The sequence below is a fragment of the Moschus berezovskii genome, chromosome 17 (genome assembly GCF_049115385.1).
Source record: "Moschus berezovskii isolate FMDL1 chromosome 17, NW_MosBer_1.0, whole genome shotgun sequence".
In the NCBI taxonomy this organism is placed as follows: domain Eukaryota; kingdom Metazoa; phylum Chordata; class Mammalia; order Artiodactyla; family Moschidae; genus Moschus; species Moschus berezovskii.
The window spans coordinates 56044179-56067497 of NC_142476.1; the positions used below are offsets into that span (position 1 = coordinate 56044179).

Genomic DNA, 23319 nt, shown 5'->3' on the forward strand with positions numbered 1-23319 from the left:
GGACTAGAAGATATCCCATGAATGTGGAAACCAAAAGGGAGCAGGTATTCCTGTACTTAGACAAACAACCACTCTTTACCACCTTCATAATTTATCCTTTTCCAAAATTCCATATAGTTAAAATCATGTATTATATATACTTTTCATATTGACGTCTTTCATTAATAATAATTTCCTTCCATGTCTTTTGTGACTTTAATAGTTCATTTGTCTTTATTACTGAAGAATATATCATTGTAGGGATATGTGTGTGTGTGTAGTCACTCTGTCGTGTCCAACTCTTTGCAACTCTTTGGACTGTAGCCTGCCAGCCTCCTCTGCCCATGAGATTTTCCAGGCAAGACTACTGGAGTAGATTGCCATTTTCCTTCTCCAATGAATCTTCCCTACCCAGGGATCGAACCCATATCTACTGGCTCTTCTGCATTGTAGGTGGATTCTTTACCCACTGAGTCATTGGGAAAGCCCCCTATGGATATACCACAGCGTATTTATCCAGCCACCTGTTGAAGGACATTTTGGTTGCTCCAAGGTGAATTCCTGTTGCTTCACATCCTTCCCATCATTTGATACTGTTCATGTTTTAAATTTTTGCCATTTTCATAAGTGTATAGTAGTATCTCATTATTTTTCATTCGCAAGTTCCTAATGAGGTATTATGTTGAGAACCTTTTCCTATGTTTATTTTCCATCTATATATCTCCTGTGGTGAGGTATTTGTTAAGACTTTTTGACTGGGTTATTCAATCAAGTTGTTTGCTTTCTTGTTGTCACATTTTAAGAGTTCTCTGTGTGCTTTGGGTAACATTTTTTTTAAATCAGATGTCTCTTGAAAATATTTTCTCTTAATCTGTGACATTATCTTTACTTGACAGTGTCTTTCAAAGAACAGAAATTTATAATTTTAATAAGCACCAACTTAATTTTTTCTCTTAAGGAGCATATCTTTGTTGTCAGATTTAAAGAAAAAAATCATTTCCAAATCCAAGGTAATCAAATTTTATCATATGTCATCATCTAGCTGTTTAATAATTTTGCATTTTACATTTCACCTATAATATATTTTGAGTTAATTTTTCATGAAATGTGTAAGGTTTGTATCGAGAGGTTTTTTTGCATGTGGATGTCCAGTTGTTCTAAAATTATTTGGCAAAAATATTATCCTTTCTCCCATCATGTACCCTCCAGGAAGACTTATACATTATTATGCTCCTTCCTGAGGCTGGAATATCATAGAAAGTCACTATCTGAGGCCAGGATCAGTTTATTAATAACTCTGTGCTTGTAGCCAAGACAATCAATCTCTCTGCAGCTCAATTTTCTCACCACTTAAATTGCAGTGACAATTTTAGACTCACTGCATTGTTGTATCAAATATCTATGAAAGAACATAGCACTTTACAAATATTACAATCACAATGGAAGAATTTCCTGGTGAAGAGAGAATTATGTGACATCTTTCTTCAAATCAATGAAGAATCCATCTTCCATTTCTTATTAATAATAGTAATTAATGATTATATCTAAATTCAGAAAAAAATTGAGCACATTCTCAGGATAATTATTCCTTTCTCTGTGTTATTTCTATTTCTTGAGCATGCCCATGTTATTAATATTACCTGTTTCATATTGGTTCTCTTTCATCATAGTCTCATCTGCTAGATGAGTTCTTGGAGTACAGAAGTGGTGTTTTACTTATCTAGATATATACTAAGCCTAACACAGTGCCTGTTTTATACCTAAAAATATTTGCTGAATTGAATAAAGTTTATTCAAGCCTTAATAAAGTTTACTTTGTGTTATATAATTTTAGAAATGTGAAAGGGCAGAATGAAGCAAATAATCTAACATGTTATTCTTCCGTTCATTCAACAAGTATTAATTGACCCTCCCTCCCAGGTCTATGGGCTTACCAGGTGGCTCAGTGGGTAAAGAATCTGCCTGCAATGCAAAAGATGCAGGAGACACGGGTTCAATCCCTGGGTTAGGAAGATCCCCTTTAAGGGGATATGGCAACCCACTCCTAGTATTCTTGCCTGGAGAATCTCACGGACAGAGGAGCCTGGTAGGCTACAGTCCATGGGGTCACAAAGAGTCGGACATGACTGAAGCAACTGAGCCTGCACATCCCAGTTCTATGCTAGGCACTGGGAACTTGGCATAATAATACACAGAAGCAGCTTCTAGTTTAATTGCAGGATTGTGGTGGAGTAGCACAGATGGGCAAACAAGCAGTTTCAATATAAATTGTAAATTTTAAGTTAAATTTTAATACAATTCAACACAGAAGCACAAAAGAAGAGTCTCAGACACTAAAAAAATATTTAATATTTTGAGATCTCTCCTTCTTAGATTATTTCTTTGAATTGGAGTACAATCAGCCACAGAATTATAGTTAGTAGATGCAGGTCCAACCTAAGTAATTCAAAACATCCAGTCAGTTAACTAAAAGTTATGTGCACTGTTGGGTTGAAACCTCTAGCATCACCTATGACCTTAGATAATGCAATCATGAGACGTGTATACTTATACTCCTCCACTTGTATTATTACTTCTCTTGAAAACCTCTTGAAGAGTACATCATGGGAAATACCGGGCTGGATGAATCACAAGCTGGAATCAAGACTGCTGGGAGAAATATCAATAATCTTAGATATGCAGATGACACTACCCTTATGGCAGAAAGTGAAGAACTAAAGAGCCTCTTGATGAAAGTGAAAGAGGAGAGTGAAAAAGTTGGCTTAAAACTCAACATTCAGAAAATTAAAATCATGGCATCCGGTCCCATCACTTCATGGCAAATAGATGGAGAAACAGTGGAAACAGTGGCAGACTTTATTTTGGGGGGCTCCAAGATCACTGCAGATGGTGACTACAGCCATGAAATTAAAAGATGCTTGATCCCAGGTAGAAAGCTATGACCAACCTAGACAGCATATAAAAAAGCAGAGACATTACTTTGTCAACAAAGGTCCACCTAGTTAAAGCTATGGTTTTTCTAGTAGTCATATATGGATATGAGAGTTGGACTATAAAGAAAGCTGAGTGCCAAAGAATTGATGCTTTTGAACCGTGGTGTTAGAGAAGACTCTTGAGAGTCCCTTGGACTTCAAGGAGATCCAACCATTCCATCCTAAAGGAAATCAGTCCTGAATATTCATTGGAAGGACTGATGCTGAAGCTGAAACTCCAATACTTTGGCCACCTGATGCAAAGAACCGACTTATTGGAAAAGACCCTGATGCTGGGAAAGATTGAAGGCAGGAGGAGAAGGAGACGACAGAGGATGAGATGGTTGGATGGAATCACCAACGCGATAGACAGGAGTTTGAGTAGGCTCTGGGAGTTGGTGTTGGACAGGGCCTGGCATGTTGCAGTCCATGGGGTCACAAAGACTCAGACACAACTGAGCTGAACTGAAAATTTCTAGCACTTGGGAGACATTTGAGAAATTCAAGTATATGTTCAATCAGGAAACATTTCTTACATCTTCTGTGATTTGCTAGGTTTCACCCCTCATAAAACAAGTGTTTTTTTTCTTTGTGTTTCCTTTAAGACCAGTTTTGAACATTATTGTAAGCAAATAGCAGTGAGAAATGACAGATAACCCACTCTTGGCTAAGAGGCAGTGTTTTAATCATTTCCTCTCTGGTGAATAGTTGGATGACTATAACTAGACATGATTTGATTCCTACAAAATACCCTCAGTTACCCTTTGAAAATACTTGGTATTGTTGGTTGTCCCCTTAGGCCTAGAGAACAGTTAATTCCTTCCCTTCCTTTGAAACTATCAAGGACTGATCAGTTTCTTAACTGTTTAAAGTCAGATAGAGTGGATCTATACACTATCAGCTATTTGAATAATGGAATCATAAACATGAATCAAATGGAACAATTTAATGAGAATACAGGAGGGCATGAATCTGAGATGTTTAGTGAGTAGATGAAGTAATGTTCATTAAAACCTTGAAAACTTTAATGCAAATTGTGATCATATTCAACAGATGTTCCAAGTGACAGTGTTGGGATACTAAAAACTTACTGGCCAAAAGGAAAAGAGCAGGGTGTGTTGATAACTAGAGTAGTGACAATTGTGAAAATCACAGAAAGGCAGTAAGCTTATTGCCCAATTTGGGAAGAATTGATTTTTGTTTGAATAAAATAGCTTTTCATTAAAAGTATAATCTTTGCTACTGTGACAAATGAAATAATTGACAAGCTGTGTCTTTTCCTTTTCTTTCTTTCCTTTATAGATCAAATGAAACACAGAAGTATGAGAATATGCTCAAGATCAAACCTGATGAGGCTTCTTTTTGAGTAGTGAACCCTCATAATGGGGAACCAGTAGCAGTTGGGTTGTTTTTCCATTTAATCCATAAAAATAGAACTTCATTATGAAGACAGGTTTAAATAGAGCTAAAATTGTCATTGTTACAGTTGCCACCTATGACTCATATGTAGAGAATCATTTCATGCTAGGGCCTAAAAATGATGAATATAGCTTTCATCTCTGATAAACACTGACCATAATCTTGCCCATCATGGATGCTATCAAGAGAAAGTACAATTAGAACAGAAAAGGGACAAAAATGATATATTACCTTCCCTAATATGTAATGAATACACTTTGGGACTAGTCTTCATAATAAATATTTATTAATTAGAGCATCTGTATGAATATGAAAGACATAAAAAAATAAAAATCTAAGAAAATAGATTCGTGCAGCACTTTTATAAAAGGTGAATATAATGTAACAAGTCCATGAGCTTTAAAGGGAAATGAGGTGGCTGGCGAGGAAGGGGACAAGGTGCTGGAAGGTCACTACCCAATCAGGGTCACAGCTCTATTGGGGGATTGCTGGGCTTCTGTAGGCTTGGTCTGGCTCACATTTCTCCTGGTGGACTTGTCTATTGTTCGGACGGCTTTTTTCACCCAGTCAACGTGGGGATCAGCACAGACTTTAAGGCCACGTCTGGTAATGAATCTGCAATGCAAGGAAAAGATAGGCAAAATTAGTCACATCTTCACTGTTTGGGACCAAAAGTTAAGATCAGATTGTATAAAAGAGATCTTGTGCAGAAATGACTGGACAAATCAGTATTCCAGATACATTAGATCTTAAATGAAAATCTTTCTTCTGCAGTCTATTTTTTTCATGAAGAAAAAATGTCTCCAGCTAATACCCAGATTCTTTGTTCAGAATTTTTTGCGGGTTCCTTTTCTCATCATTGCTACCAAATGATGCAATTAAACTAGACATTTGAAGCCATCTAGGTTATTTATTACATGTCATCTTCTTTTTGAAATCTAAACACATTCATCTTATTTTCTGGACAAAGAGTGGTTTCTTTATCATATTTTTGGTGGTAAAGTTGTAATTATATTTTGGGAAGTGTTGCTATTTTAAAAATGAAATACTGGAAAGAGAATGGTACCATGTAGGCTAGTTGTTGACACTATTCCTTGAGATGTGGCAACTGATAAAATATGGCATTCTACTCCAGAACACCAAAAAAGAAGAGAAAGGCAGGGATGTGGGTGGGATGGGAAGGGAGGCATCCCACACCAGTGTGGCTCTGTGCTCAGATCCTGATCTGATCCAGCCATCTCTAAACCTAACCCTCCAGAACGAGCATATTATTCATCTGGTTCCCAGTCCGATTATGCTGTTAAGATAAATCAGGAAGGAGGGTGACAGTCTTCACTTGGTTGCCAATTTTTTGTCATCATCATTGTTTGGGGCTACACAAAGACATGGTAATATGGAAAAACAAAAGGACTGTTGGCTAAGTTGAGGTCTTCCTCCTTGTTAACTTATTTTTCCCGAGGAGGGTGGCATTTCTGTATGCTGTGTTCCATCAAGCCCAGCTTTGGGGAGAGAAACTCACATCACTGCTTTCATGGAGCCCTCCTTGATGGTGTAGGTCTTGATGTTTTTAATTGGCAGTCGCTGTGCAGTCAGACTCACACAAATGCTCTTTTCTAGAACTTCACTCCCCACACCTGTACAGAAAACCAAGCAAACAAAAATAAAATATAATTTCTAATAACATAAATGTTAGAGTGTCATCAGTCAAATAACAAAGAGTGACCTGATAAAGAGTAGTTTGGGACAGTCAATATTAAGGGAGAGGTAGCTCATTTTTGACTGAATCACTAAAGGTGTTATTTTAAATAGTAAAATGTGAAATATATAAAGGAAGTAGTTCATAAAGTTCTTATCCTCAACAGAAGGACTAAAAAGATACTAAATTTTTCAGTTTTGAGAATATTTTACATCAGAGAAAGGAAAATAACATGGGAGGGTTAATAATGTACAGATTTGCTAAAATCTAATGAAGGTTTCTGTGTGCTTATTTTCTTCTAAGATGAAGAGACTGGTATTTGCTTCTCAGGGAAGCAAATATTCTAACAGAATAGTTCTCTGAGAAATATTAAGCCAAAAAGCATCTAAAATAGTAGTTGATAGTGATCAAATCTGAGCTTTCTGACATAGTGTTGCTGAAATCAGAAGGTTTTGATAATCATGACACTGAGCAGGTGTTCACTAACATTGCAATTCAGCTCCTCTTTCCATCACTCAATATCCAGCCTGCACAGTCTTTACCCTCTATATTTGCCAATTTATTTTTAATGCTAAATGTTTTTTGAACCCAGTGAAAGGGAAATACTCAAATGTCTGCAATCCTCATCAGTCTTCATTTCCCTATTCATACATGGTTTCCATTATATGGCAGCCTATTTTCCCAGAAAAATGCCAGCTAGCCGTGGTTTAGACAACACTTGGTATAAACTTTTTCATTTCAACAATATTTTTTTATTCAGGGTCCAATTTCAGGGGGTTCCAGACAGTGCCATCTCTATTTATGGGCACCCTTGCAGATGCATGGTCTATTCTACTCTAAGTAAGAAGGCTCCAGATTAAGAGGTCAAAAGGCGAGTTAACTGAGTTATTAATTATAACAAAAGGATATTCTCTCTTGTCAGAGGCATAAGGAAAAATCCACTCCTACCAGTTGGGAAAAAAAAAATGATCTTTTAAGAAATATGTGTAGAATGTTCAGGAAAGTCTCTGTAACTAAAGCTTATCTAGATATGTCTTTATCTTGTAAGCTTAATTGATTGTATATAAGTCATTGATATTTGTTAGTCCTTATGGTCTTTTTGGAGAAGGAAATGGCAACCCACTCCAGTGTTCTTGCCTGGAGAATCCCAGGGCCAGGGGAGCCTGGTGGGCTGCCGTCTATGGGGTCGCACAGAGTCGGACACGACTGAAGCGACTTAGCAGCAGCAGTAGCATGGTCTTTTATAAACTCAAGAAATTTATCACAAGTGGGAACAACATTCATAGCAATAATAATACTCTCTCCTACATACTTAAAGGTAAAAATTGATTTCCTAGATACAAGGTCATGAGCTTCCAGTCAATTCTCTTTTAATACAAAACGTTGATTTGCTTCAGAACATACACCCTCTAGTTCACTCCCCCATCATGAATGCTTTACATTTTTAAGCACTTTTTAAAGATATGGGGCAGTTATTTTTATTGAACAAACACATTATTTAATCCCTGGTATATCTATTTCTGAACTTTTTATTTTGTATTGGGGTATAGCCAATTAACAATGTTATGATAATTTCAGATGAACAGCAAAGGGGTAAACGTATTTTAATTTATCATTACTAAATAGGGAAAAGCTTCAAAGGCATATACAATTGTTTTCATTATGCTGCACCTAACATTAATAAACAAATTAGCATTTGCCTGGAAATCTGATAAATGATCATAAGATTTATTTCATTTTAATGGTAGGTAAGCAAATTAGTTATTACATTTATCTTAAAGATAATTAAACCTAGGCCCAGAGAAGTTAAAAAATTTACCCCAAATCACCTAGTTGTGAAAAATAGGAGCCAAGACTGTAATCAAGTTCTATCCTCAAAATCTACAAAATCCCCTAAAGTCAAATTATACCCATTTTGCGCACAGAAAGACTGAGGCTTAGCTTGGAGAAAGTAATTTACTCCATTCTAAACCTGAGTCAATACCAAAATGCCTGGCCACTGCCTGTGCACCTAGATGTTCCTTATCTCATAAATAACTTTTGACTCACCTTCCACAGTGTATGCAGCGAGACTGCAGATCACCAGGCAGGTCAGGATGAGAAGTCTCATGGCTGAGGTCCCACTGAGCTGTGCAGCAAGAGGCTGAGGACCTTGGCTCCTCTGAGTCTCTTTTATCTCCCCAGTGGTCAGCGCACTTCCTGTGCTTAAAGGGGGACTTTCAAGGTAGGTGTGGAATCACGGAAAGTCTTTGCAATAGTGATGCTTTCTTAATTTGAAAAAAAAGTTCCTTTGTCCCCACTCACAGTAACCCCACATCTTGTGGCCTTTTCTCCTCCTCCTGTGGTTAAAGTGTTAGTGAAACCTTATGTGTGTACAAAAGAAACATAGTTGTCTCATCTTCTGCCACCAGTCTAAATTCAAATTTCCATTGCACACATGTCCCAAGGCCATGTCGGTGTGATGGCCCAGCTGGGACACAGTGTAAAGGAAAAGCGGTGGGGTGGTCACTGTGGTCCCGTTCCCCCACTAGCTCATGCAACATTTGCTGTAATATGAGGCTTCCACCACTCGATAATATGCCCGGGGTACCATCCTTGGGGAGAAGGAAATGGCAGCCCACTCCAGTATTCTTGCCTGGAGAATCCCATGGACAGAGTAGCCTGGCAGGCTATATACAGTCTATGGGGTTGCAAGAGTTGGACACGACTTAGCGACTAAATCACCACCACCATCCTTGGTGACTCCTTAGGGAGCCAAAGTGAGACCGCTGCTTTCTCAAGCTTCTCATTCCTCTGCCTTCTTTTTCTTCTCTTTTCTCTCCTTTGTTCCCATTCAATTTATCCCCTTTAATACTCCACTCTTTCCACGTGCCAAGAAACAATTAAATAAGGGTGTTTTTAGCCTGTCTATATTCACAGGTTTGCTTTATTGTAGTTTACTACATATACCTTTTAAAAAACATTTTGAAAATTTGTCCTGACAAACTTTATTTTCAAAAAAAGTAAAAATTATAATATTGCCATTTGGATTGTTTTTATTTTTAGTGTTTTTCAATGAGTCTCTATTGGTATACATATGTTTGGATAATTGTGACAATTAAAAATAGTAATATTTTTACAGCAATGTAAATATCCTCCCATATTTCTTCATAGTTTTCATATTTCTACTGTGTAAATGCATACAAAAGGACTTCCCTGGTGGTTGAATGGTAAAGAACCTGCCTGCCAAGCAGGAGACACAAGTTAGATCCCTGGGTCAGGAAGATTCCCTGAAGAAGGGAATGGCAATCCACTTCCGCATGCTTGCCTAGGAAATCCCATGGGCAGAGGAGTCTGGCTGGCTATAGTCCATGGAGTCACAAAAAAGTTGAACAAGACTTAGAGACTTAACAACAACAAACACACACAGAGACACATTAAATTATTCCCTTATAACTTACTGTCACGTAGACTATATCTAAAATGTAAATTTTCATTAATATAAACTGAATAAATTCCTTTTAATTACCAGGAGTAGGATTACCAGGCAAAATCCTATGATCATCTTTATAACTTTTGCAACATATTGACATAGTCTTCCCAAAATATCATTTCAATTTCCAATGCTTCTAGCAGCATTTGACTGTATCAGTTACAATATAATCTTTCTGCCACTCGATTTGTTGTTTTGGGGCTTTGTCTTGTTTTGTTTAATAAGTATATATAAAATGCTTGTATTAATTATGTGTGAAGCTAAAAGATTTTGTCATTACAATTCAGGGTTATGAATATAACATTCTTATGAAATATATGTATAGCTAAAAGCTTTTGCCATTGCTATTAGTTACGTGAAAACAAATTCCTAGATTTCTATAAAATTATAGGTTAAATTTTAAGATATTTTTCATCAATGGCATTTAATTTTCCAGTCAAACTTTGTTCAGAATTTCAAATAACTTTTTAGTTATTGCCACCAACAGTCCTTAAACTCTGAACACATCTTGCTACTCAAAATGCTTCTCTATTACTCTGTGACACTGAATAAGGTTTTATCTTCTAGTCAGTTCCCAAATACAGATTACTGAGATCGTCCTAGACTCATTTCTAGCCACCCATGTTTTTCTCAACCAAGCTGTACTAAGCATACCTTCTAAGTAGCTCTTGTATATGTGTTCTCTCTCTCCGCACTGTTCAAGGCAGGACCTTCCCTTTCCTTGTTAGGATCACTGCAGTAGAGTCCCTAGGTTTGGGTCTCCTCCCTTTCCAATCTGTTCTCCTCTGTATTATCTGCATAATCATTCTAAGGCCATAATCTAATCGAGTTGTCTTCCTGTTGAGAACTTCTTTGCTAATTCCTATTGCCTACAGGATTCATTTCAAATCTCATATTGTCTTATATAAAAGTGTTCAAGATTTAACACTGCTTTTCCTTTAAGACTCATCTTTCACCACTTATCCTTTTGCTCCTAAACCTCTAAACTTAACAAAAGTCTGTTTAATCAACCAAATGGGCCATCCTCTTTTGTACTCCCCACTTACTGTTTCCTTCCTCTGGAATGACCATTTCATGTCCCTATATAATTATGTGTAAATTCCTCCTCTTCCTACAATTTTCCTGAATTCTCTATATACATTCTTTGTGCCTCCTCCTATGCTCTCTTGGAACTTCCTAGCCACTGATTTCATTTTATTCTCCACACAGTTTCATTTTTCTATCTCCTACCAGATGGCAGGCTCTTGAAAGTAGGCAGTTTGCCTCAGGTCTGTCTGCTAGTGGAATGTCTGCTATATGGTGGTCATTCACCAAATGGTCTGTGAATAAATGAGTTCTTTTCAAAAGACCAGAATTAAAATGATTTTACATTAAGTAAAGGATGAACATCTAAAAACATTGTGCCAGAATCTTATGCCTATAACTTCCTCTCATGTTTATAATCATATAGAAAATTTGACCGATGACTGAATTCTTACTTAGCATATTGAAATAGAGTTTCTTAATCTCTGAGAATGAATTATTCATTTCAAGTTTTTCAAAGCATGCACTAGTCTCTGATGGAGAATAATTAAGCAATCAATAAAAGTTGGAAACCTAGTACAAAATGGGTATAATCTGTTAATGTTTGGACATTGATTGACAACCAGTTGAAAGATAATAGCAAAAATTTCTCTCATCTTTGACTCCTCTCTCTCCTACAAGTCCCACCAAATCTGTCAGAAAATACTGTTGTCTCTCTGTCTTCAAAATAGAATTTAAACCTTTCTCATTACCCGAAGGGAACCAAGTCTAAGCAACCATCATTTCTCACCTGGGTTAGTGGATTCATAGAATAGCCTCCAAAATCTATTTCTTTATTCCACCCTTACTTTCTTTTGACAAATTTACAATCTGACAAATGTGATCATTTCAAAATGTGAGTAATATGCTACTTTTCTGCTCAAAATTCATTCAATGGAATATATTTTCATGAGTGAACTTCGAAGTCTTTTTACCACCTATGTATTATTGAACATGGGCTTCCCTGGTGGCTCAAGAGTAAAGAATACACCTCCAATGCAGGAGAGGCAGGAGACGAGGATTCAATCCTTGGGCAGGGAAGATCCCCTAGAGGAGGAAATAGCTACCCACTCCAGTATTCTTGCCTGAAAAGTCCCATGGACAGAGGAGCCTGGCGGGCAATATTCCAAAGGGTTACAAAGAGTCAGACACAACTGAGCAACTATGTGTGCAGGCACACAGTAAGTCCTTATGTATCAATAATTACTTTAAATGTAGATGGATTAAATTCTCCAATCAAAAGGCATGGAGTGACTAAATGGATTTAAAAAAAAAAGGTCCAAGTACATACTGCCTACAGTAGACTCACTTCATCTTTAAGGGCACACATCAGTTGGAGTAAAGGAATAGAAGAAGATATCCCATGAAAGTGGAAACCAAATGGCAACAGGAGTAGCTATATTTATATCAGACAAAATAGACTTTAGGTCAAAAACCATAACAAAGTGACAGAATATTTTTATATGATGGTAAAAGGGTCAGTTCATTGCAAGGATATAATAACTGTAAAGACTCTAAATATTTAGCACATTTACAAGCGTTTACAAATACCGCCAGAATCTATGCTCCCATCTCCCATTGACTCTCTGACAGCATCTTCTGGTACTCTCCCACCTTGTTTCTCCACTGCAGTCACAATGATCTCCCTGTTGTTTCTCAGACATGTCAGGATGCTCCTGCCTTTAAGTCTTTTCACTTGCTAGTTACTTCACCTGGTATTTTCTTCCCTTGGACATAAGCAAGGCTCAGTCCCTCAACCCCTTCAAGTTTTTGCTCAAGTATTTCTTTCTCATTGTGGCTTTCCCTGACCACCCAGTTTAAAACTGTATGCATATACCAATTCTGGTCCCACTTGATTTCTCATTGCTGCTCTACTTTCATTAATAGGACCTAGCACCGTCTAAAATGATAGGAATTTACCTTTTTTTATTATGCACCTTTTTCCTGGAATTATCTTTTTTATTTCCTCAGAGTCTAGGATAATGCCTGGCACTAAAAAAAAAAGGACAAGAATTAAAGATATTATTTTGTGCTTTCTCTTCTTTCATTCATTTTTGTCCTTTTAAAAAATGGAACCTTAGGAGAATGAATGCTATCCATTTATAGCAACATGAATGGACCTAGAGATGTTCATACTGAGTAAAGTACGTCATACCCAGAAAGGCAAATATCATATGCTATTGGTGATGTGCAGATTTTTTTTAATATTTACAAAACAGAAGTAGAGTAATGGATGTAGAAAACAAATTAATGGTTTTGATGGGGGAATTGGGAAGGTTGGCCTTCCCTGGTAGCTTGGCTGGCAAAGAATCCACCTGCAATGCAGGAGACACCAGTTTGATTCCTGGCTTGGAAAGATCCCCTGGAGAAGGAATAAGCCAACTCCAGTATTCTTAGGCTCCCTTGGTGGCTCAACTGGTAAAGAATCCACCTGTAATGTGGGAGACCTGGGTTTGATCCCTGGGTTGGGAAGATCCCCTTGAGAAAGAAATGATTACCCACTCGAGCACTCTGGCCTGGAGAATTCCATGGACTGTATACTTCATGGGGTCGCAAAAAGTTGGTATAAATAGGGAGACTGGGATTGACATGCACACACTATTGTATATAAAAAGGTAATAAAGACCTATTGTGTAGTACAGAAGACTCTCCTCAATCCTCTGTAATATCCTATATGTGGAGAGAATCTGAAAATAAAAAGGTGTTTTGTATATATAATTGATTCATACAACTGAAACTAACACAGTGTTGTAAATAACCTATACTCCAATCAATAATTTTAAAAAATAAAATAAAGATGACTGAAACTATTATTGTTTGAAGCATATTTTCGGTGCAATTTTTCACATATTATAATTAGCTTTTTTCCCTATTTTAAATAGTTTTGTTATATTTTTCTGATAAAGACAATACAATTATTGTTTAAAAATTCAGACACTATAGAAAAAAAAATCAAGGAAAATTCACCCAAATCCCAAGATAACTCTTTAATCACTATTGCTGGACCTTCTTCCATACATTCCTCAGATACATAAATCTACACACATTTCTGTTCACAGTCTTTTGACAGTATTCAGTGGCTGTAGATTTGCAATGTGTGAGATTTTGTGCTAAGCACTCAAGGGCATTAATCTGTTTAATAATAGCAATATTAAAAATTAAGTAAAATTATTAGCTATATTCTATTGATGAGAAAATTAAGGATCGGAGATGTTAAGTAATCCACTCACAATCCCAAAGCTTAGGGTTAACAGAGTGAAGATTCAAACTCAGATCTGTCATATTCCAAAACCTAAGCTTTTAACCAATACTGTCAGATATTCTCTACTCTCTATTGATAGACTCTAGGTTAGTCTCTCTTTTTAAACCCTAGACCACAGAGCAGTAAGAATAGACAAGTCTTTGAAATTTTTGTACTTTTCTGTGTATCTCTGTGCATCAGTTTCCTCCAGAAAGTTTTCACAAGACAATTTCTTAATATCATACATACTGCTTTCTCAAAAAGATATTGCAAAGACTGAAGATGTAAAAATGAAGCTTACTGACAGATAAAGCCACATAAGATAATTATCAATGGTCATCTCTTTTCCACTAATCTACAAAATCAAATTTGTTACATGAAAGTCACTATATGGATATTTGTATGTAACATACAAAGCTATGGCTTATGGTAAGTTCAAAATAGGACTTAACTTACCCTCCCACCAATCAGGTATGAAAATACATGCTTTTCTAAATTAACCAATACTGGGTATTATCAATCATTTTAGCCATGCTTTGGCCACTAGTAAAATTGAAAATATTCTATAAATTGCCTTTTGTAATTTTTGCCCATTTCTTTAGAATATCTGAATTTTTCTATTTGTGAGAGTGCTGTCTCATATTTATTACAACTATTTTTCTTTTTTTTTTTGGTAATTAATTTATTTTTTATTTGAGACAAATTATTTTACAATATTATATTGGTTGGTTTTGCCATACATTGACATGAATTCACCCCAGGTTTACATAAGTTCCCCCACCTGAACCCCCCTCCCACCTCCCTCCTCCCTTTATCCTTCCTCTTTTCTACTAAATTTTCTGATGATTACAATGCTGGAGACAAGCAAAAAGTGAAAGACTTGGTATATACAAGTTTATGCATTTTTCACGGGAACTACACATACTTCATGCAAACCTCAGGAGTATCTTTTCTAACAGAAAGCCTCAGCTTAAAAATATTTTATAGATAAAATATTTCCCATGCAAGATCTAGACCAGAGGACTTTCTGCATGAAGGGCTATTATCTTGCTGTTCTTTTTTTTTTTTTTTTTAGAATCTCATAAAATCCATAAGGAAAAGAACATTGTTTATTACACAGAGATCTTCCACTATATGTTCCTTACTTATTAATTAGGTGACTTACTATAACGAAGCACCTTTTAAAAAGGAGTACAAGAAACTATGCCACGGATGTCACTAGAGGTTCCACTACGTACTAGCTTGGAGGATTAGCCAATCAGTGAATTTCAGTGACTCAGTGCTTCTATCTTTACTTTCATCAATCTCTTGGAAATATGATGGAAGCTGGTAATAAATACTATATCTACAAAATACTCAGATAATATATAAATTATTAGTGTAAACTCTAATCATGTTCTTTCTCTTTTGCCATGTAGACTGAAGCATGTCAGATAATAATGCAGGTAAGGAAACGAAATTAAGGAAATTACATAGTTCGTGGATCCATTTTTATGTTAAAGTTCAGGATAATTAAAAGGCAAAGTGGAGAGGAACAGAGACAGAGAGAAAAAAAGTACCTAATATGAACTGAATGAGTAGCCTGTTCACACTCACGGGGTTTCTAAGCAGAGTTTGGCAGGTACTAACGATGGGTGCTGTGAAAGTGGTCTTCATATTTTTATTTTAAACTTGCCACCAAAAACTCTACTGACCCAAAGAAATACATCCATCTTTCTGACATAATATCAGAAATCTCTTCATTAAAGACATTCACTTATAAAGTTATTCTTTCCTTTAATAAAAAATAGTTATTACTATGTATAAGATACTGTCTTAGAAATAGGAGGAAGAAAAGAATAAGCAAGACTCATGTTCTGGTGAGTGATATTTATCTGTATCTAAGAACATATAGAGAGCTTCCCAAGTGGCACTTGTGGTAAAGAATCCACATGCAACGCAGAAGATGTGGGTTCCATCCCTGGGTAGGGAAGATCCTCTGGAGGAGGGCATGGCAACCCACTCTAGTATTCTTCCCTGGAGAACTCATGGACAGGGAGTCTGATAGGCTATGGTCCATAGAGTTGCAAAGAGCTGGACACAACTGAAGCGACTTAGCACACACATATGAGCATATAGATGTGTATTATAACTCATTGCAACATGATCTGTACTATCATAGCTTGATCAACTACTTGAAATTGAACATTGAATCTCCAGGAGTCCCAAATAATCCTGGGATGTATAAAACACAGAACCTCACTTTCAGGTATTAACATTGTACTCTGGTTAATACATTACATAATAGACTGCCTAAGCTTCCCGAAGGAAGCTCACAGAGAAGATAATTCTGAAGAAAGAACAATAAGAAGGATGATTCCATGGGCATTTCCCCAAGTGTTTTAAACCAAATTCTAGTTTTGAAAATTATTCTATGAAAAAGGAGCATGGGTGTCCATTTTCAATAAACTTGGGAAATTTGTGTATTATTAAATCATAGCATTAATATATCACTATGTTAAAGAATCTGAAACCCATAGTACAATGTGGCTAATGCCGCATTTCCTAAATATTTTTAACTTACAGAAGACTTTTTCATAGAAGACTTAAGCCAACTGGAGATGTATTTTAGAAATACTAATCCAGTGCATTGGTATTCTGTCTAGAGAGGACCATACTAAAAATTAGGTGTAATGGGGTGGACACTAAACATAACCAAGTCCAAACTAGAGTCTGTCCCTGAGCAAGAGATACTGGAAATATTTTGATGATAAATTCAGCACAGGTATGGAACTTGACACAGTGGATATTCAGTTGAATAATACATTCTTCAGTTGAACTCCCCAGCCTGGGAACAAATCTTGACTCTGTGGCACTTTTCTTCATGATTATGACATTGTTTCCGCTTATTTTCACATAAAAATGTGTAATTATACATCTTGTTTTTCTCACAGCTTAGAAAAAGGTCTAGTCTTATTCAGTAACAAATTAAAACAATAACTGATGCTGTTTTGTTCCAGAAATTGCTAATAATGAGTGCTTAACCATAACATGATGTGTTTTTTTTTTTACACTTATACTGAGATACAATGCAAAGAATTTCTTTTTTTCTCCAGAATACTATAGTTATATAGAAAAATAGCTATTTCACTGGCATGGTCTTTTTAAAAAATGTATATTTATTTATTTATTTGGCTGTGCTGTCTCTTCGTTGCCATGAACCGGCTTCCTCTAGTTGCAGCTCATGGACTCTAAATTGTGGGCTCAGTAGTTGTGTCACATGGGTTGCCCCTACAGCATGTGGGATCTTCCCAGACAAGGGCTTGAACCTGTGTCCTTTGCCTTGGCAGGCATAGTCTTAGCCAGTGGACCACCAGGAAAGTCCCTTGGCATGGTCTTTGAGTGTTGGTGTTGTGTAGTTGCTAAGGCATGTCTGATTATCTTCCGGTCCCATGGACTGTAGCTGACCAAGTTCCTCTGTCCATGGAATTCTCCAGAGAAGAACACTGGAGTGGGTAGCCATTTCCTTCTCCAGGGGATCTTCCTGACCCAAGGATCAAACCCACATCTCCTGCATTGCAGATAGATTCTTTACTACTGAGCCACCTGGGAAGCCCTGGTATTTTAGTACTTATAGTCAAATCTGTAAAATTACATTTAATAATTTTTTTTAATTGGTGAATTCTAATGAGCTCTGCTGGACAGATATTGTCCCTAAATTATAGATAATAATAATGATTCCATACTAATAGCATAGACCAGGGGTTAACCTAGACACCCCATCTCATGTTTTGTAAATAATGTTTTATCAGAACACATCAATTGCTTAGATTTTTTTTAATGGATGTTTGCACATATAAGAGTCTCTGTATTACATGGAAAAAGGTTAATGTGTTTTCCATTAAAGAGTTTGCTAACTCCTGGGTCAATTCCTGATTTGTATGACTTGTTGAAACCAAATTATGTTTGATGTAAGATCAACATGTAAAACATGCAAATGGAGGGGAAAAAAAGGACTAAAGGAGTACCCCAAAACAATTATAAGCATTCCCTCAGGAAATTGGCAACTTCATGATCTGGCTGGCAGGGTGAGAAAGACATCGAGTAAGAAGTAGCTTCTGACATTTCAAACCAATATATCATTTATTAACTATTTTATTTATTTATTCTCTGCTAAAAAAAGTGTACATCACAACAGACAGGCACATCCTCACTAGTTAGGGTTGTATTCACCTTTTTCCTTGATAAAAGGTATAGCCACCAAAAGAGGACTCCAAGAAATTTCTAAAAAAAATGTTTAAAAAATTAAAAACCAGTGCTCTTTACTCTCTGGGCATGTATTGCTCAGGGCTCAAGGTGACTGAAAAAACACTGGCCACTATAAAAAAGTTGCTTAAAAATAGTCTTGCTCAACATTCAAAAAACTAAGATCATGGCATCCGGTCCCATCACTTCATGGCAAATAGATAGGGAAACAATGACAGACTTTATTTTCTTGGGCTCCAAAATCACTACAGATGGCCATGACTAAGGCCATGAAATTAAAAGGCGCTTGCTCCTTGGAACAAAAGCTATGACAAACCAAGATAGCATATTAAAAAGGAGAGACATTACTTTGCCAACAAAGGTCCATCTAGTCAAAGCTTTGGTTTTTCCAGTAGTCATGTATGGTTGTGAGAGTTGAACCATAAAGAAAGCTGAGCATCAAAAAACTGATGCTTTTGAACTGTGGTGTTGGAGGAGACTCTTGAGAGTCCCTTGGATTGCAAGGAGATCAAACCAGTCAATCTTAAAGGAAATCAGTCCTGAATATTCATTGGAAGGACTGATGCTGAAGTTGAAACTCCAATACTTTGGCCACCTGATGTGAAGAACTGATTCATTGAAAAAGAGCCTGATGCTGGGAAAGATTGAAGGCAGGAGAAGAGGATGACAGAGGATGAGATGGTTGGATGGCATCACCGTCTCAATGGACATGAGTTTGACTAAGCTCTGGGAGATGGTAAAGGACAGGGAAGCCTGGCATGCCAGATGGCTGGCAGTCCATAGGGTCACAAAGAGTTGGACACAACTGAGCCACTGAACTGAACTGAGTCTTGCTTACACAGTTCATTATTCACAGCTCAATGAGGAATCTGAACAGAACAAGTGATCTAGTTAAAGTAACTAACTTTCTAGGGAAGATAAAGTTGAGAATAAAGGTGCCTGATTTCCATGATATCAAGTCAATCACATTGTCAGGAAATTAAAATTAGTAAGCACAGGAGTCACTTTTGGTTTTATCTTCCTTTTTTCAGAAGTCTGCCATTTTGGCCACAAAGTTGGCCATAAGCTTAAAATCATCAGTCATGCAGAATTCAATCACTTACGGATGACTGGGTATCAGGTAGACTCTGTCTGCCTGGAAAGAAACATACATAAGGCCCAACGTCCATGGCCAGCAGCCATCCTAAGGAGCCTTTCGTTGAGAAACCTTATACGGTAATGGGAAATATGAGATGTAAAATCAGATAGCTCAGTTTTATCCAGATCTTGGATTAGCTGCTATACGATTTGTTACATGAAGAAGAATCAAAAGCATCCCCATCTCACAGAGCTCAGAATTAGAAACAGAACATGTATTAATAACTTGTATGGATCACAGGAGGAGGGACTCAATAAATGGCAGTGATTACAATCAAAAGATGGGGCTTCCCTGGTAGCTCAGATGGTAAAGAATCTGCCTGAATGCAGGAGACCAAGGTTTGATCCCTGGGTCAGGAAGATCTGGAGAAAGGAATGGCAACCAACTTCTGGAGAATTCCATGGAAAGAGGAGCTTGGTGGGCTACAGTTGATGGGGTCACAAAGAGACACAACTGAGCGACTAACATTTCACTTCCCTTCATGGTAAGACTATGCTTACCTTTGTAAGGAACTGCCAAACTTTTCCAAAGTGGCTGTACCACTTTGTATTCCCACCAATAATAAATAAGATTTCCTCTTGCTCCACATCTTTGCCATCATTTTGTGTTCTTACTGTTTTGAATTTTTGCCATTCTAACAGGTGTTTAGTGGCATGTCACTGTTATTTTAATTTGCAGTTTCCTAATAAGATATGATGTTGAGCATCTTTTCCTATGTTTATTTTTCATTTGTATAGCTCCTTTGGTGAAGTATTTGTTAAGATCTTTTGCCTGAGTCATCTAATCAAGTTGTTTGCTTTCTTATTGTTGTTTGCTATCTTATATATGCTTTGGATAACAGCCCTTTTTTCAGATATGCCTTTTGAAAATATTTTCTCCTAATCTCTGTCTTATTCGTCCCATTTACTTGATGGGGTCTTTCACAGAACAAAATTTTAATGAACTCAAACTTTTTTTTTTTTTAAGGAGCTTGCCTTTGGTGCTATTCCTAAAAAAAAAAAAAAAAAATCATCTCCAAACCCAAGATCATCTAGATTTATCTCCTATGTCATCCTCTAGATGTTTAATAATTTTGCAAACTTACATTTCACCTGTGATACATTTTAAGCTAATTTATCTTGAAATGCATAAGGTCTGTGTTTAAATTTATTTGTGTGTGTGTGTGGATGCTGAGTTGTTTCAAACCTATTCAATATTTGTTGAAAAGATTATTATTTCTCCAATGAATTGCCTTTTCTTCCTTGTCTAAAATCAGTTAACTAAATTTGTGTAGATCTATTTCTGATCTCTTTATTTTCTTCCAGTGATATAATCTATTCTTCTTCCAGTACAACACTGTCTTGATTATTGTAGTCATGGAGTCATGACTGTGAGAACCCACTGGTAGGCAGTCCCATCATGTAATTTGGTAATTATTCCTCAAAAGTATGTTTAGAACCTATTATATAGAGTGAGATAAATCAGAAAGTGAAACACAAATATTGTATATTAATGCATATATATGGAATCTAGAAAGATGATGCTGATGAGCGTGTTTGCAGGGCAGCATTAGAGAGAGAACAGATTTGTGGATACAGTTGGAGAAGGAGAGGGTGTGACAGACAGAATAGCATTGAAAAATGAACATGACCATATGTAAAATAGATAGCCAATGGGAATATGACACAGGGAGCTCAAATCCAGTGCCCTATGACAACCTAGAGGGGTGAGATGGGGTGGGAGGTTAAAGAGGGAGGGAACATAAGTATATCTATGACTGATTCTTGTTGATGTATGGCAGAAAGCAACACAATATCATAAAGCAATTATCCTCCAATCAAAAATATATTTTTTTGAAAAAACCATGTTCCATTGTTTGCAACCAAGAACTCACATGGATAGAATGATCTCCAAAGATAGTCAAATGTATTTCCTTCATGGGAAATTGCTAAACAGTTAGTTCTTTATTATTCTTCCTGAGGTAATATGATATAGAAAAAGAAATGGGATTTAAAGTCAACAGACTGAATCTAAGTTTTGGCGTTGACAATGGCTATATATATGATGCTAGGTATCATGTAACTTTCCCAAATCTCTGTTTATTCTTCTGAAAATGGGGTGATTTTTGTGTCATATGGTTGTTTGAAGAAGGACATGATACTAATAAAAACCTTTGACAGATAAGGAACAGTATGAAAAGGCAAAAAGTCAGGACACTGAAAGATGAACTCCCTAGGTCAGAAGGTACCCAATATGCTACTGGAGATCAGTGGAGAAATAACCCCAGAAAGAATGAAGAGACAGAGCCAAGTAAAAACAACACCCAGTTGTGGATGTGACTGGTGATGGAAGTAAAGTCTGATGCTATAAAGAGTAATATTGCATACAAACCTAGGATGTTTGGTCCACAAATGAAGGCAAATTGAAAGTTGTCAAAAAGGAAATGGCAAGAATGAACATCGACATTTTAGGAATCAGTGAACTAAAATGGACTGGAGTGGTGAATTTAACTCAGATAACCATTATATCTACTACTGTAGGAAAGAAACCCTTACAAGAAGTGGAGTAGCCATCATAGTCAACAAAAGAGTCCAAAACGCAGTGCTTGGATGCAATCTCAAAAAGAACAGAATGATCTCTATTCCTTTCTAAGACAAAGCATTCAATATCATGGCAACCCAAGTCTATGCCCAAACAAGCAATGCTGAAGAAGCTGAAGTTGAATGGTTCTATGAAGACCTACAAGACCTTTTAGAACTCATACCCAAAAAAGATGTCCTTTTCAATATAGAGGACTAGAATGCAAAAGCAGGAAGTCAAGAGATAACAGACAAATTTGGCCTTGGAGTACAAAATGAAGCAGGTCAAAGGCTAACAGAGTTTTGCCAAGAAAATGCACTGGTCACAGCAAACACCCTCTTCCAACAACACAAGAGAAGACTCTACCCATGCACATTCACCGGATGGTCACTACTGAAATTGGGTTGACTATATTCTTTGCAGCCAAAGATGGAGAAGCTCTATACTGTCAGCAAAAACAAGACCAGGAGCTGACTGTGGCTCAGATAATGAACTCCTTATTGCCAAATTCAGACTTAAATTGAAGAAAGTGGGGAAAACCACTAGATCATTCAGGTATGACCTAAATCAAATCCCTTTTGATTATACAGTGGAAGTGACAAATAGATTCAAGGGATTAGATCTGAAGGACAGAGTGTCAGAAGAACTATGAATGGAGGTTTGAGACATTGTACAAGAGGCAGTGATCAAGACCATCCCCAAGAAAAAGAAATACAAAAAGGCAAAATAGTTGTCTAAGAAGGCCTTACAAATAACTGAAAAAAAAAAAAAGATGCAAAAGGCAAAGGAGAAAAGGAAAGATACACCCATTTGAATTCAGAGTTCCAAGCAATAGCAAGGAAAGATAAGAAAGCCTTCCTCAGTGATCAATGAAAAGAAATAGAGGAAAACAATAGAATGGGAAAGACTAGGGATCTCTTCAAGAAAATTAGAGATACCAAGGGAACATTTCATGCAAAGATGGGCACAATAAAGGACAGAAATGGTATGAAACTAACAGAAGCAGAAGATATTAAGAAGAGGTGGAAAGAATACAGAGAACTGTACAGAAAAGATCTTCATGACCAAGATAATCTTGATAGTGTGATCACTTACCTAGAGCCAGGCATCCTGGAATGTGATGTCAAGTGAACCTTAGGAAGTATCACGATGAACAAAGATAGTGGAGGTGATGGAATTCCAGTTGAACTATTTCAAATCCTTAAAGATGATGCTGTGAAAGTGCTACACTGAATATGCCAGCAAATTTGGAAAACTCAGCAATGGCCACAGGACTGGAAAAGTCAGTTTTCATTCCAATCTCAAAAGAAAGGCAACGCCAAAGAATGCTCAAACTACTGCACAATTGCACTCATCTCACACACTAGTAAAGTAATGCTCAAAATTCTCCAAGTGAGGCTTCAACAGTACATGAACTGTGAATTTCCAGATATTCAAGCTGGATTTAGAAAAGGCAGAGGAACCAGAGATCAAATTGCCAACATCCACTGGATCATTGAAAAAGCAAGAGAGTTCCAGAAAAAAAGTCTACTTCTG

The 23319-nt window shown here is 36.8% G+C and overlaps 1 protein-coding gene across 1 annotated transcript; it reads right to left on the reverse strand.

Annotated features, from left to right (window-relative positions):
- Positions 1–4634: 4634 nt before the first annotated feature.
- LOC129550982 (lymphotactin) lies at positions 4635–8270 on the reverse strand. The gene is made up of 3 exons (XM_088845060.1): positions 8116–8270; positions 5890–6004; positions 4635–4985 (listed from the first exon to the last, which is right to left on the reverse strand). The coding sequence occupies exons 1-3, from the start codon at positions 8174–8176 to the stop codon at positions 4823–4825; spliced, it is 339 nt and encodes a 112-aa protein (XP_088701186.1). The 5' UTR covers positions 8177–8270; the 3' UTR covers positions 4635–4822.
- Between the last annotated feature and the right edge of the window lie 15049 nt (positions 8271–23319).